This window comes from Dermochelys coriacea, chromosome 1 (assembly GCF_009764565.3).
Source record: "Dermochelys coriacea isolate rDerCor1 chromosome 1, rDerCor1.pri.v4, whole genome shotgun sequence".
Taxonomy (NCBI): domain Eukaryota; kingdom Metazoa; phylum Chordata; order Testudines; family Dermochelyidae; genus Dermochelys; species Dermochelys coriacea.
In genome coordinates this window covers 166,754,917-166,768,231 of record NC_050068.2, presented here as the reverse complement: position 1 = coordinate 166,768,231, position 13,315 = coordinate 166,754,917, and the positions used below count along the sequence as shown (strand labels likewise).

Here is a 13,315-nt window from a genome sequence, read left to right as displayed (position 1 = left end):
TACACCTCCCTGAGTGGTGTAGAGTCGAGGTTGATGTAATTAGGTTGGTGCAGTGTCAGTGCAGACACTGCATTGCTTATGTCGACTGTTGCTGGCTTTCAGGAGCCTTCTCACGCTGACAATACAATTGATACAAATGCTCCTGGTGAGGGGGGGACCCGTGGACACAGAGAGCAAAGTGTAGAGATGCACAAGCGATATAATTATGGTGGCTGTGTGCCAACATACGCTAGGCCAACGTAATTTTGTAGTGTAGATATGGCCTTATAGTTAGAGATTGGAAGAACTCCAGTGCAGTCAATCACTTTTTTTTGTGTGGCTAGCCATCATACCTACTAACTTAGCAATTAGTAAGACAGCTGTCTAAGTAATGATTCCACAACCGTAATTTTAGCTGCAGACTAAGATGACTGCAATTTCCAACCTGATCAATGTAATCAACATTGAGTTCTTTAAGGCCGGGATTGCAGGTCAGATTTTTTTATAGGTGTTTAGGCATGTAATGATAGACATCTAGTGGAATTTCCAAAAGTGCCTGGATGTTCTGGAAAATCCCACTAGGAGCCTATCTACATCTTTAATACCTAAATACCTATGAAAATCTGTCCCCATGTCTCCATTCTCTCTAACATGCCATGCAATTGTATGGTGCTGTACACAAATGTTTTAAAATAATTGTGAATACAATAAGACACCCCCCAAGCTTTTTATTTCCTTTATCCTACTATATTGTCTAGAGAAAGAGAATGTAAAAAAAAATCACAGTTCATTAATTTGCTGTGCCAAGCCTCAGATAGCTTTCAGAGCACAGTCTGTTGCCAGCAGTAGGATATGCTGACTCCACAGATGCCAAGAGAAATCAGATTATGCAAAGTCTTTCTGGGTAATCAAAGATCAGCAGCCTTTGCTTTGGGTAGCCAGCAATGAAGGGAAAAATTATACCCTGTATAAGAATAGTTTATTTTAATGAACATGCATTCTAGTTTTAAAAGATCATTGGTAATAGTTAGTATGAGAATAGCACATGGGCACTGGCAGCATAGGGTTGCCACATGTCTGTATTTTCCCGGACATGTCCGGCTTTTTGGTTCTTAAATCGCTGTCCAGGAGGAATTTTTAAAAATCTAAAAATGTCTGGGATTTTGCCATTATTATTTTTCCCCAAAGAAGAGTTGATCATTCAAGAAAGAGAGTGAATGCTGATCACTCGAGAGAGTGCCCACTTTTCCCCCCTAGTTCCCAGTGTTTGCACTGCGAAACAGCTGTTTCACGTGGCTGGGAGGGAGTGGGGAGGAGGGGGAATGCAGCACGCTCAGGGGAGGAGGCGGGGCTGGGGCGGGGATTTGGGGAAGGGGTCCAATGGGGCAGGGAGGGGACGGAGTTGGGGTGGGGACTTTGGGGAAGGGGATGTAATGGGGGTGGGGAAGGAATTGGAATGGGGGCAGGGCCGGGGGTTAGGGGCTGTGAACAAATACATCCCCACCCTGTGGAGTGTCCTTTTTTTTTTTTTTTTTTTGAATGTTCAAATATGGTAACCCTATGACAGCAGTAATTGTGAAATTTGTGCTTGTTTGATGCAAGACATTTCTTTGTTCAACTAAATTCCTTCTAAGATGCCCTTTTGCATATATTTTTTTAAATGTTACCTATGTCCTATGCACTAGTCCTCTCAGAATGCAGTAAGCAGATAAGTGCTAAGGAAAAACAATACTGTTGGCTGCTTTAGTTCAGAGCCAAATGCAAAACCCTTATTTTACACACTAAAAAACATGAATAGAAACAACACATTGAAGGTCCTCTATATGTGCCTCGTTGTGCTAGGGAAGGAAGGGAGAGCATTGCCATTTTTTTAAACTTATGGAGATTGCTCAGATACTAAGGTGATAACTAGAGCTGGTAGGAAAAAATTGTTGGAATGATTTTTCCAATGAAAAATGTCCTTTTTTTTTTTTTGGAAAACTGAAACTTTCACTGGAAACATTTGTCTCTTCCCCCAGCCTCCCCCCAAATCAGTTTCCATCAGGAAAATCAAAATGACAGCTGTCTGCCTGTAATGGTCTTGTCAATTTCACTTTGAGTTGTCAAGGCAGAGCACCTTGAGCTGAAATGTCTACACTGTAATTAAACATCCCCTTAGCCTGAATCCTGCAAGTCCCCCAGGTTTTTAATTGCTGTATAGACATTCAGCTTGGCTGTCAGAGGGCCTGGCTCTTATAATTGGACGAGAACCTTTCAGATGGGCAGCTGGAAAATTTCACTTTGGTTCTTCTGAAATTGAATTTTTCTTGAAAATCTTTCTCTTGAAATATTTGTTTTGATGTTTTATCCTTGTTCGAGTGAAATTTTTTTTAAAGATGCTAAATATTTCACAGCCATCTCTAAAAGCCCTGCATGTCCCCAGCTAGATATACAGATTTTTTTTATTAAGAATTACATTTCTATCTTTTCCACTTGTCTGAGGACAACACTGTGTGATGTTGCACCCCATAAGGCTTTATGGAAATATGCTTATGAATGTATATATGACATAACTGGAATATGTTTTATGCTACATATGCCATGTAACATATCTCTGTAAAGGTTACGATCTACTGAATCCATTCATCCTATTTGTATGCATGTATCATTTTTGTATTTGAAGTTATGAATGTTGGCTGTGTACTGGTTTAATTTTAAGTAACCTTAGTAAGGAATTTGGGCAGCTTCTTTAGAAAGGAATTTGCAAGTTAAGTGCCCAATCAAGAAACACTTAACTGACAATGGATCTTGGAAGGCTCCAATCCACATAAGAAGTGTACTTGAACGTTCAAGGTAGCATGTGAACCATGGCTGCTACCTGTAAGTTCTGAATCATGCATGGACATGTGACTTGCCCATGTGACTCCAAAACTCCATCTTGTAGTTGGAACCGGGGGAGGGAGGGTGTCCACCCACAAAAGAAAGTCTGTTTAAACCCCTGGGAGACCCCTCCATTTTGTCTTCAGCTGGCTCAAGAGAGCATCTCCACCCGCAAAGGGTACCTGAAAGAAACTGGAACAAAGGACAGTTACCCCCAGTAACTACAGGGGGTGTGAGTGATTGCTGGATCCAGACTAGAAGGAGACTGGTCTGTAAAAAAGGAAGCTTACTGGAACACCTCTGAGGGTGAGGTTTTATGTGTATTCAGTTTTCTTACTATATTAGGCATAGACTTGCATATTTTATTTTGTTTTTTTAATTTACTTTGTTCTGTCACTACTTCAAACCACTTAAATCCTACTTTCTGTATTTAATAAAATCAATTTTTACTTAATTAACCCAGAGTATGCATTAATACCTGTGGGGGAAGGCAAACAGCTGTGCATATCTCTCTATCAGTGTTATAGAAGGTGAACAATTTATGAGTTTACCCTGTATAAGCTTTATACAGGGTGAAACTGATTTATTTGGGGTTTGGACCCCATTGGGAGTTGGGCATCTGAGTGTTAAAAACAGGAATACTTTTTGAGCTGCTTTCAGTTATGCTTGCAGTTTGTGAGACGTGGTTCAGACATGAGTCTGTGTTTGTGGCCAGCAAGCGTGTCTGGCACAACCAGGCCAGATTCTGGATTCCCAAGCTGGCAGGGAAGGCAGGGGCAGAAGTAGTCTTGGCACATCAGTTGGCAGCCCCAAAGGGGTTTCTGTGATTCATCCTGTCACACTGTGATCATACTTGGCACATTCATGAGAATTTCTGAAATGCATGGGCATCTGTTTGCACCTGCAAAGTGTAGGCATGTTTGTGCATTTGAATTCTGAGGACTGCACAACGGGAGACTTGGCTAAATATTTGGTCTTAAAAACACTGAACCCAAAGTACAGGTTTCAGAGTAGCAGCTGTGTTAGTCTGTATTCGCAAAAAGAAAAGGAGTACTTGTGGCACCTTAGAGACTAACACATTTATTAGTCTCTAAGGTGCCACAAGTACTCCTTTTCTTTTAACCCAAAGTACGTTTATCTTAAAATAACATGATGGGATGGTCTTGGATACTGGGAGAAGACAACTGAGCCCATTTCCTTTGGGGATTCATGTGTGTTATGGGAGTATCTTTGAAGCATACTTTGTCTAGGGCAAGTTTCAACTTTTAATTTTTAAAATGGTTTATTTCAAGACACTTGGAGACTTGTAACATATATTCTATATATCCTTGAATCCTAACTGATCTTTCTAAAACAGCATATTCATCATACAAGAAACATCTTACAATATATTCCACAGCTGCATTTCCAGTGGATGTATTCTCTCTGAGGATTACCATCTGTTCCAATTATCCTTCATTGTTTTTAGTTTAAAGCATGGCAGCTTTATAACTGCTATGAAATTCTTGCCATGTATTTATCTTTTTATTTTGGGATAGTTTAAATTTTTGGTTCATTCTTCTCCACCAGAGAAGCTTGTTCTCACATAAGGAATGGAAAAATATTTTTACAATATCTCTATGGAATTCTGGCTAAGATGGGGCAGAGTTCAATATACTGGGGCAGGCTTTCTACCTCAGTGGCTCTCAACCTTTCCAGACTACTGTACCGCCTTCAGGAGTCTGATTTGTCTTGCGTACCCCCAAGTTACACCTCACTTAAACTACTTGCTTACAAAATCATACATAAGACAAAAGTGTCATAGAACACTATTACTGAAAAATTGCTTATTTTCATTTTTACGATATTATAAAATTAACTGAATATAAATGTTCTTGTGTTTCGGTGTATATAGGGCGGTATAAACAAGTCATTGTATAAAATTTTAGTTTGTATTGACTTTGCTAGTGCTTTTTATGTAGCCTAGAGGTGTGTGTACTCCTGGTTGTTCTACCTCACTCAAAGATGGCCATAGAAGAAATTGAAAGGCCGAAGTCTGTGAACAGTTACACCAGTGTAAATCTGTAGCTAATTCCACTGACTTCAATGGAATTAGGCTGATGTAAACTGAGATGAGACATGGGTGAGGCGAGTACATGACTGAGCAGGACAAATATATTAAACTAGAAAAAGAACTGGCTACACAATGTTCATTTGTAGAAGGACCCAATTTCTGTGGAAAATATGCTAACTCTTTAAATATGTAAAATTAGCAAAGTACTGAAACATTCAGGGATAAGGCAAGGAAATCCACCAAAAAGGGAAGCTGCTTATTGGTGGAAGTGAGGCAGCTGGTTTTCAGAATGCACCCAAAGCATTGAGACTCTTGATGTAGGAATACAGTCTTGCAATGGCTTCTTATAGTCCCTACATATTGCTCTGAAAATCATTGCAAACATTGTAGGTTATTCTACTAAGGTGCATGGGCAATGGCACATAGGGTGCTATATCAATCCTGTCTCCTTTCATGCAGTTTTCCAAGGTGTGCATTTGTTGGAGATCACATTTACCTTGATTCTCTTCTAAAAAGAAGGCTCTGGAGGAAATATGTAATCTATCTTGCTAGCATGGTTTAATAACATGGGAGGGATGAGCAGAGGGTACCCCATCATCTGTGAATAGGACCTTTTATACACAAGAGCAGCAGGCCAACTGACTGCTTCCTGAAGGCATGGACTACACCTTAATTTTCCTGCTTGCTTACAAGCCACCCTCTTGCCCCTGCTGAGTAGAGCCATTGCTGTAGCTGGGGCAAGAGGGGAGATGTTGAATGAAAGAAGGATCCTGGGTGCTCCAAAGGTTATAGAAAGCTCCTAAAGGGCATCCAGATTTAACTGCCCAGAACCTCTTGAGGTCTGCTCATCATTAATTTTCTTTAATGCATCTTACCAATAGGAGTTCCCACGCCATAGCCTTTAGAATCAATGAGTCCGCCGATCTGGGTGAGATTGCAGTTTCTCTGAGTCACGTATTCTATGCTGGTTGATTCCATCAGCAGGGCGTAGTCTGTTGTGAGCACCCGCTGGATTCCCTCATCGTTGTTTTTCACCAGTGCAGTCTGCTGCCTGCTGCTCATGAATGCCCACATTTTTTCGTATGTTGATATTTTTGATTTCTAAGGAAGGAAAGTGGATTCAGCAGAAATGTTAGTTTTCAAATTATGCTTGCAAAACATTCCTATGCTTAGTGTGAATGCTGTCAATAACACCTCTTGAATTGGGAGGGACAGAGGACTCTTTCAGTCTCTTCCCTCCCCATACACATACTTTTCACACTGTGCAGTGTGCTGTGAGTAGTTTCTTACTACCTCCTATCCTACAGGTACCAGTATTTCAGTGTTCACATGTAACCTGGGAGGAGCTGTGGGATCCTTTTGGATGAGTGGTGCTCTATTAATGTAAGATGTTACAATGATCCCAATGAATTAGTTAGCTGGGTTACATGTCATCAAGTGTTTGAGACTACTACATTATGGGACATTGTTTCCTCTTCGTTGCGCAGTAGTACCACACTGTGTTCCAAAAGCTGATCAATAAGGTATTGGCTCTTTGCACGGATGCCTGTAAGTCTGTAAGTCATGCACTCTACAGTGAAGCTGAAACTAAATGAGAAGGAAGTGAAATCTTAAAAGCCAAAATGCCCCAATACACTTGTGCTTCTGCCTCCCACCACAGTGAACACAAAGGGCCTAATCGTGCTCTTGCTGAAACCAATGAGCATTTTGCCATTGAGTTCAAAGGGAGCAGGTATGGGCCTTAATGTGCTGACACCGGGGCTTCAGATCATGCCATGTAACATGGTGCAGTCTAAACAATAACCCTAAAGAATATATTGTGCCCGGTCCCTGCTGGGGTGCTTGGGGGAGGGAGAGGAAGTACATAAGGAGTGTCCTTGATGCCCCTCACCTAAGAGCCAGGCACAATTCCAGGGAGCTCAAGGATTGTTCCCCTCTTAGCTCCCCTTGTGGGGGACCATGGAAAGGGAGGAACTGAACACAGCGCAGAGCAGCTTTCACAGCTCTTGAGGATGGTGCACAGTGCACACTACCTTCTTCGCCTCACGTGCTACAAAAGGTGTTATGCTGCCTTAAGCGCAGTTCCTCCTGGAGCTCCCTAGGGGCACTGAGACGCTGCCCATATGCTCAATGTGCGCCTCTCTCTTGTAGCTACAATCTAACCTGAAGTATTTGCACTCTTAACACTATTCCCTGCTGCTTTTTTGTACTCAGTCATGCTATCTTAAACATGCACTTTTTTTTTAGTTACAAATTGAGGTTTGGTCTACAGGTTAGAGCACCATTATACGTTAATTGTTCATATTACCTGTATTTTATCTTAACGCTTCACAGCTTTCCACCCATTTTACAAAAATGAAAAACTACTGCAACTGTACAGTCCAATTACACACTTATACATGAATAGAAAAGTTGTTGCACTCATCGCTGCAGCTGAAATCAGTTTATTAATAGCACATTTTAGCCAGAAATCAATATACCACCATGTTTGTCTCTGCTCTCTCTCTCTCCCCCCCTTAAATCTCTAGAGTGTCCATCGCAGTTTAGGATAGTACTTCCTGTATAGCCACTGGTGTTATAGATGTTTCTATCTATTGGAAATTTTTCTGGTTTTTTTTCACCAGCCAGACAACCAGGTTATATTGCATTGTTTGACTAAGGCTACTCCATCAATGATGTAAATGAAAGTCTGTTCTCCATTTACAGAATGAGTAATTAATAAATTGGAGGTTTTATTTTCATTTTTTGTTGCAATTTCAAACACTTCACAGCTTCCCAAGTAGCGCACTCCCTCTCGGCACATCAATGCAAATGCTATTGTAAAAGGACTCATTCTCCTTTAGCCTGGTGCCTTTTCTGTTTATTTAAATTTACAGAAAGGATCCAAGTGACACACACACACACACACTCTCTCTCTCTATCTCTCTCTCTCTCTCTCTCTCTCATGAATCTGGAACAAGAAACACAATCCCTGCTCTAAGTCTATTTTTTACAACAACCAAGAAGTGCATCTTTCAAAGTTTTTAAGACTAAGGAGCTAGCAGTAGAGTGGGTGCTGAGCTGTAGGTACAAGAAGAGTTGGGGTTTTGTTCCTTGTCTCTTCCTGGCACTGACCTTGGGCAAGTTGCTTCACCATTCTGTGCCTCTGCTTCCCCTTCCCACCCATTGTCTATCTAGATGTCACAAGCTCCTAGATATCTACCTCAGAGTCTCAACCTCAGTTTGTGTCTAACATAATGGGGGTCCCAATCTTGGTTGAGGCATCTAGGGGCTACGGCAAAAGAAGTAAGACATAATCTGGTTACCCACGTTGGTTATTGAGTGCTTGTGAATATTGTATTGTCTCCGCACCCTAGTAGTACTTAGGCTCCAGGTTGGTGTGGTTTTGAAAGGCTGGGGGAATGGAAAGGAAAAGTAAATGTATGGGGGTATAGTACTCCCTGTAGCCCCGTCTGTGGACAGGGGCACTTCTATCTGGAGACTCGGGCTACACTGAAAATGGTTATTGTATTTATTTCTTGTGCTGGGTAACATGAGGACTCTGTTCCCAGTAAACTTAGCTGGCTCTTTATTAAGCAAGCTGCTCCAACAGCAATTTAATGTTCTTAGCCAAGGGTACATAGATTGGCTCCTTGGTGCTTCCTCCAAATTATTCCCTTCCTCCAGCTTGCTATAGTAGTAAAACCACATATCTCATTTCCTTCATCTGAATAGTCTTGGTGTAACACTCTTCTGACCATGTCACAGGTCAGGATAACTGAACCTGCATTTCCACTCACTGGTCCAGCAGGCTTCCAGCTTCCCTCAGGTTGCCTCTCTTCAGCAGAGACCTGTGTCTCTCCCACTCCTGACTTGGGTATGACCAGGCATTACAGTTCCCTGCATTTGTTGCATTGCTCCCACCAGAGAGAGGTTTCGGAGTAGCAGCCGTGTTAGTCTGTATTCACAAAAAGAAAAGGAGTACTTGTGGCACCTTAGAGACTAACAAATTTATTTGAGCATAAGCTTTCGTGAGCTACAGCTCAGGATGAAGTGAGCTGTAGCTCACGAAAGCTTATGCTCAAATAAATTTGTTAGTCTCTAAGGTGCCACAAGTACTCCTTTTCTTTTAGCAGAGAGAGGCTGTGTCTTCAGAGATCATTAATAAAGTGTAATTGCTATAGTTAAAAATACCTCACAGTTCTTTCTCTGCAACCCTATTTTATTTTGAAGGTAAAAAGTACTACAGTAGAAAATGTATTCTGGAAGGAACAGTTCTTCAAACCCACACCTAAGGGACTTGCTTGTGGTTACAAGTTCTCACGGCTTCAACTCAGAACAAGCACCCAGTCTTATGGAGCCTCAGTAGGCCCAGTCCTTCCCTCCTACCCTGAGGATGGGGGGGGGGCGCTTTCTGTGGACCAGGTGTCCTGTCTGTTTGCTGGATCAGGAAGAAGGCCCTGAGCAAGTTTAAAAACAGGTTATTTATCCAAAAAACCTCTTCTTTGTCAGTTGGTCCCTAGAGAATCTAGTTTGAACTACAGTAGTATGTGCGCACCTCTCCAGCGGGGGTGGCTTCAAAGCGTTGATAGGAAGTGCATTAGCATCCCCCTCCCTACTAGAGAAGGTACTATATAATTCCACACCATCACATACATAATTGCCTTTTTAATACAATGGACCCCCAAAAGTATTAATCCAAAATCAATAAGGTTTAACTTAATTCAATACATTTTATCTTAATTTCATAAGATTTGTGCAGGATATTGTCAGTCTGTCTGCTGACCATTTTTAGGTTCATTGGGTAGAGTTAGTATGTTCTTAAACACTATTCTGCATGGCAGCTCATATTAGATATTGACTTCTTACTTGGTTAAGTATTAAACTTTTAAGCAAAATTTCTTTGACTCTGAAGTTTGGGGCTTAATATTCCTTCTAATTCTACTCTTAAGTTTGTTCAGTCACAGGACAATGCTAAAAACTTTGAAGGTTAAATAGATCTGCTCAGTTTCTTCTCAATTAGTACAAGCCATTTTTTACCCTAATTAGGAATATATTTTTGAAACTGATACACTTTACAGGGTAGTTTTGAGACTGATATAGACCTCTAGAGGTTATAGGAACAATGTATTCTGTATGCAGATGAGTTTGCAAAAGATATTGTATCTTCTGGCTGTGTGAATTCCTTCCCCCCCCCGCCCCCATTTCCTCTCCCCTGCCATGCCCCCTCACCCACACAATTTCTCCACTAAGGATGACCTTCAAATTTCTGCCCTTCGGATGCAGATGCAGGACTGACTGATTTCAATGGAGCTGTATATGCATAGCAGAAGGCAGGATTTTGCAAGCTTCAGAATGGGAGATTAAACATCAATTATTACAGATAAACCAAAATAAAGTGAGAAAACAGAACAAATTGATAGAATTACAAGAAGAGCTGGTTGCAAAAATTCGTGTGAGATTGGCTTTCATCAGAATTTGCTGACTTAGCAAAACTGAAGTATTTTGTGGAGAGAGTTCTGGCCTTCAGGACTGTCCTGTCCAGCCCACCTGAGCTCCCAGCTGGGGAGGCTCTCGGGGCTGAGAATCCCTTTTTTAATTTTCACTCACGCGGCCGCAGTCGGGGTCTTCAGCAACACTTTGGCAGTGGGCCCTTTACTCGCTCCAGGTCTTTGGCGGCAGGTTCTTCAGTGCCGCTGAAGACCCAGAGCGACTGAAGGAACCGGTTCTTCAGAGTTTGGCAGCTCATCACTGTTTGAAAGAGATTGGTTCTCCTGGCATTTCCCATTTGAAATACAAGGAGTATCTTCCAAAAGAAAAGGAGTACTTGTGGCACCTTAGAGACTAACAAATTTATTTGAGCATAAGCTTTCGTGAGCTACAGCTCACTTCATCAGATGCATTCAGTGGAAAACACAGTGGGGAGATTTATATACATAGAGAACATGAAAAAATGGATGTTACCATATACACTGTAACGAGAGTGATCACTTAAGGTGAGCTATTACCAGCAGGAGAGCGGGAGGGGCCGGGAATGACCTTTTGTAGTGATAATCAAGGTGGGCCATTTCCAGCAGTTGACAAGAAAGTCTGAGGAACAGTGGGGGGTAGGTTAGTCTCTCAGGTGCCACAAGTACTCCTTTTCTTTTTGCGAATACAGACTAACATGACTGCTACTCTTCCAAAAGAGAATACACTTTTAAAGAATGCCCGCTGTATGCTCTTTTGTCCTTGCAACCTAGTCAGGGCTAAGCTCCTGAAGAGCTATGTTGCTGCAACAAAACCCAGACTCACTGCTGTGGTGACTGCTGCTGCTGCTGCATGCCTTGTTTCTATTTTGGTGGCCACGAGTGACCTCTCTAATCATCTCAGCACTTTCTGAAGGGCAGGAAACTCCCTAGGAAAACGTACTAGGCTCGTGGGCAGGACACTATCTGCCTGGACTCGACTCCATTGCACTAATATTTGGGACTCCTTAAGTCCACTAAGGGCAATACCATCCCCCCACCGCCTTCTAGCCAGACTGACCTGGAATAGAACCCTGGGCCTTGTGAACTCAATAAGACCACATCTCCTCCGCAATCACTTTCTGCAAAAGGACAGGACTTTTTCATATGTCCCCTCTAGAACTTCTACTGTGAGCCTAATCGTCATTGATCTTCTGTGGCTGCCCACGTCTGATCATTAGAAAAACTCACAGCACTTACGTTCTCTTGAACTGAAAACCATTATCTTCCCATTTCACCATCATACATTTCTCTTAGACTTCCCCCACCTGTTACAGCAACCATTTAGTACAGTGAGCTTGGCCCCCCTCCATCTGTTTTTCTTCCTATTATGAGAGTTTCCTAGGTACCTATTCTGAGGGACAAAGCCTCTCTTTTAACTGAGCCACCTGAACCTCATAGCCTGCTGGTTACCATAATATCCACCGTGCCCCATTCAGCTAGCAGTATTGCAAGCTGGGAAACTGTTTGAAGCCAGTAGACTGTAGTATCATCTTAGGGAGAAATATGTTTTTTGATATCTAAATATCTCCTCTGTTGTATGAAAGTTTTATTTAAAAAAATAAAATAGGAAGGCTTGCTTTTAAATTAAAAATATAATGCCCTTTGTTTCTACTGTGGTTCTGAATTATTTTGCAATATCTGCTCTTTTGTGAGCCCATCGTAATTTATAGCAAACACAATCCTCTGAGGGCCCTCAACTCTCAGTGACATCCCCTGAGTTGAGAACTATAAGCACATTGCAGGGTCAGGCCTGAAATTATTAGAAATATGGGGGAGGGAAATCACAGCATTTTTTTCTTCCTTCTCCAGAAGTAAGCCAGCTCTTCCTTGACTTTACATGGTAATATGTGTGTGTGTGTATATATATATATATATATATATATATATAAAATAAATAAAATTACAGCTGGGCTGGTAGAACTGCCTGTTAATAAGGTTGACTGACACTTGCCATTATAAGAACCTGTGCTTTAAACTTTGCCAACATTTGACTGTTTGGCCTAAATTTCTCATGCTCAGTGTCAGCCTGAGGATGACTTCTTTTGCCTTGGAAAATTTTAGCCAAAACTGTTTGTTTCCAAGAATGAGGCTAGAGAAAAATAAGCTGCTTTGTCTATGTTACATACTAGTGACCTTTTCTTTGAAAAGCACTAGTGCCCCCACGCTGTGGACCAGGGACTCAAAATTTGGTAGGGGTGGCCTTTCTGTCCGGGCTGTGCTTCTTGACACCCTTATGAAAATCTGCCCAAACTTGGGAAAGTTATAAGCCTTTGAAAAATCAGTTTGCATATGCTCAATAAAGACTTCTCAGATTTTAGCAGCTAAATTCCCCCTAAATTCCATCCACACTGGCATGCACCAGCTTGGACTGAGCAGGACTTTCCTTGTAGTTGCCTCTCTGGGCTGTGTTGGGTCTGGGCTGGGATGAGAAACATGAGGAATGTAGACAGGGATGTGTAAGGTAAAGACAATGGTACTGGGGCAAGGGATGGGGAAGAGACAAGACTGGGCAGGTTGGTGGGGGTGGGACAGAAGAATCTGTGCCGACTAGAGAACACTACCCTCCAGAGCCTGCAGTGGAGCCCAGGATTCCTGAGTCCTACCATGCCTTTGCTGTCAGCAAATATCTATGAAAGCCATTGGCAAAGTGTCCCATCCCCCTTTAGTTGTGGTCACATAATGGAGGACCACCTATTACTGCTGCTATTGGTTACTCCATTTGCTAAAGTGGCAGAGGTCTTTATTGTGGATCTAAAGGTTCCAATCCTGCTGATGACCCATGTGGGTGCCAGTGTGATGGAACTTCTAATTTTTCAGTTAACTTTTTTAAAACCCTAGGAAATGATACACTAACAACTATATTAAATCATCATTAAGGTTGCAAAGTCAAGCACTCAAAAGTTAGGAAATGCCAGAATTAAAACAGCCCGGGAAA

The 13,315-nt window shown here is 41.9% G+C and overlaps 1 protein-coding gene across 3 annotated transcripts in view; it reads right to left on the bottom strand.

The window, feature by feature from the left end:
* GRIK1 (glutamate ionotropic receptor kainate type subunit 1) overlaps nt 1-13,315 on the bottom strand; it is a 227,820-nt gene that overhangs the window by 12,810 nt on the left and 201,695 nt on the right. For all 3 annotated transcript variants that reach the window (XM_043508822.1, XM_043508817.1, XM_038415686.2), the window contains one exon: nt 5,767-5,992. In XM_043508822.1, the coding sequence (XP_043364757.1) occupies nt 5,767-5,992 (226 nt within the window). The remainder of the gene's footprint in view (nt 1-5,766; nt 5,993-13,315) is intronic.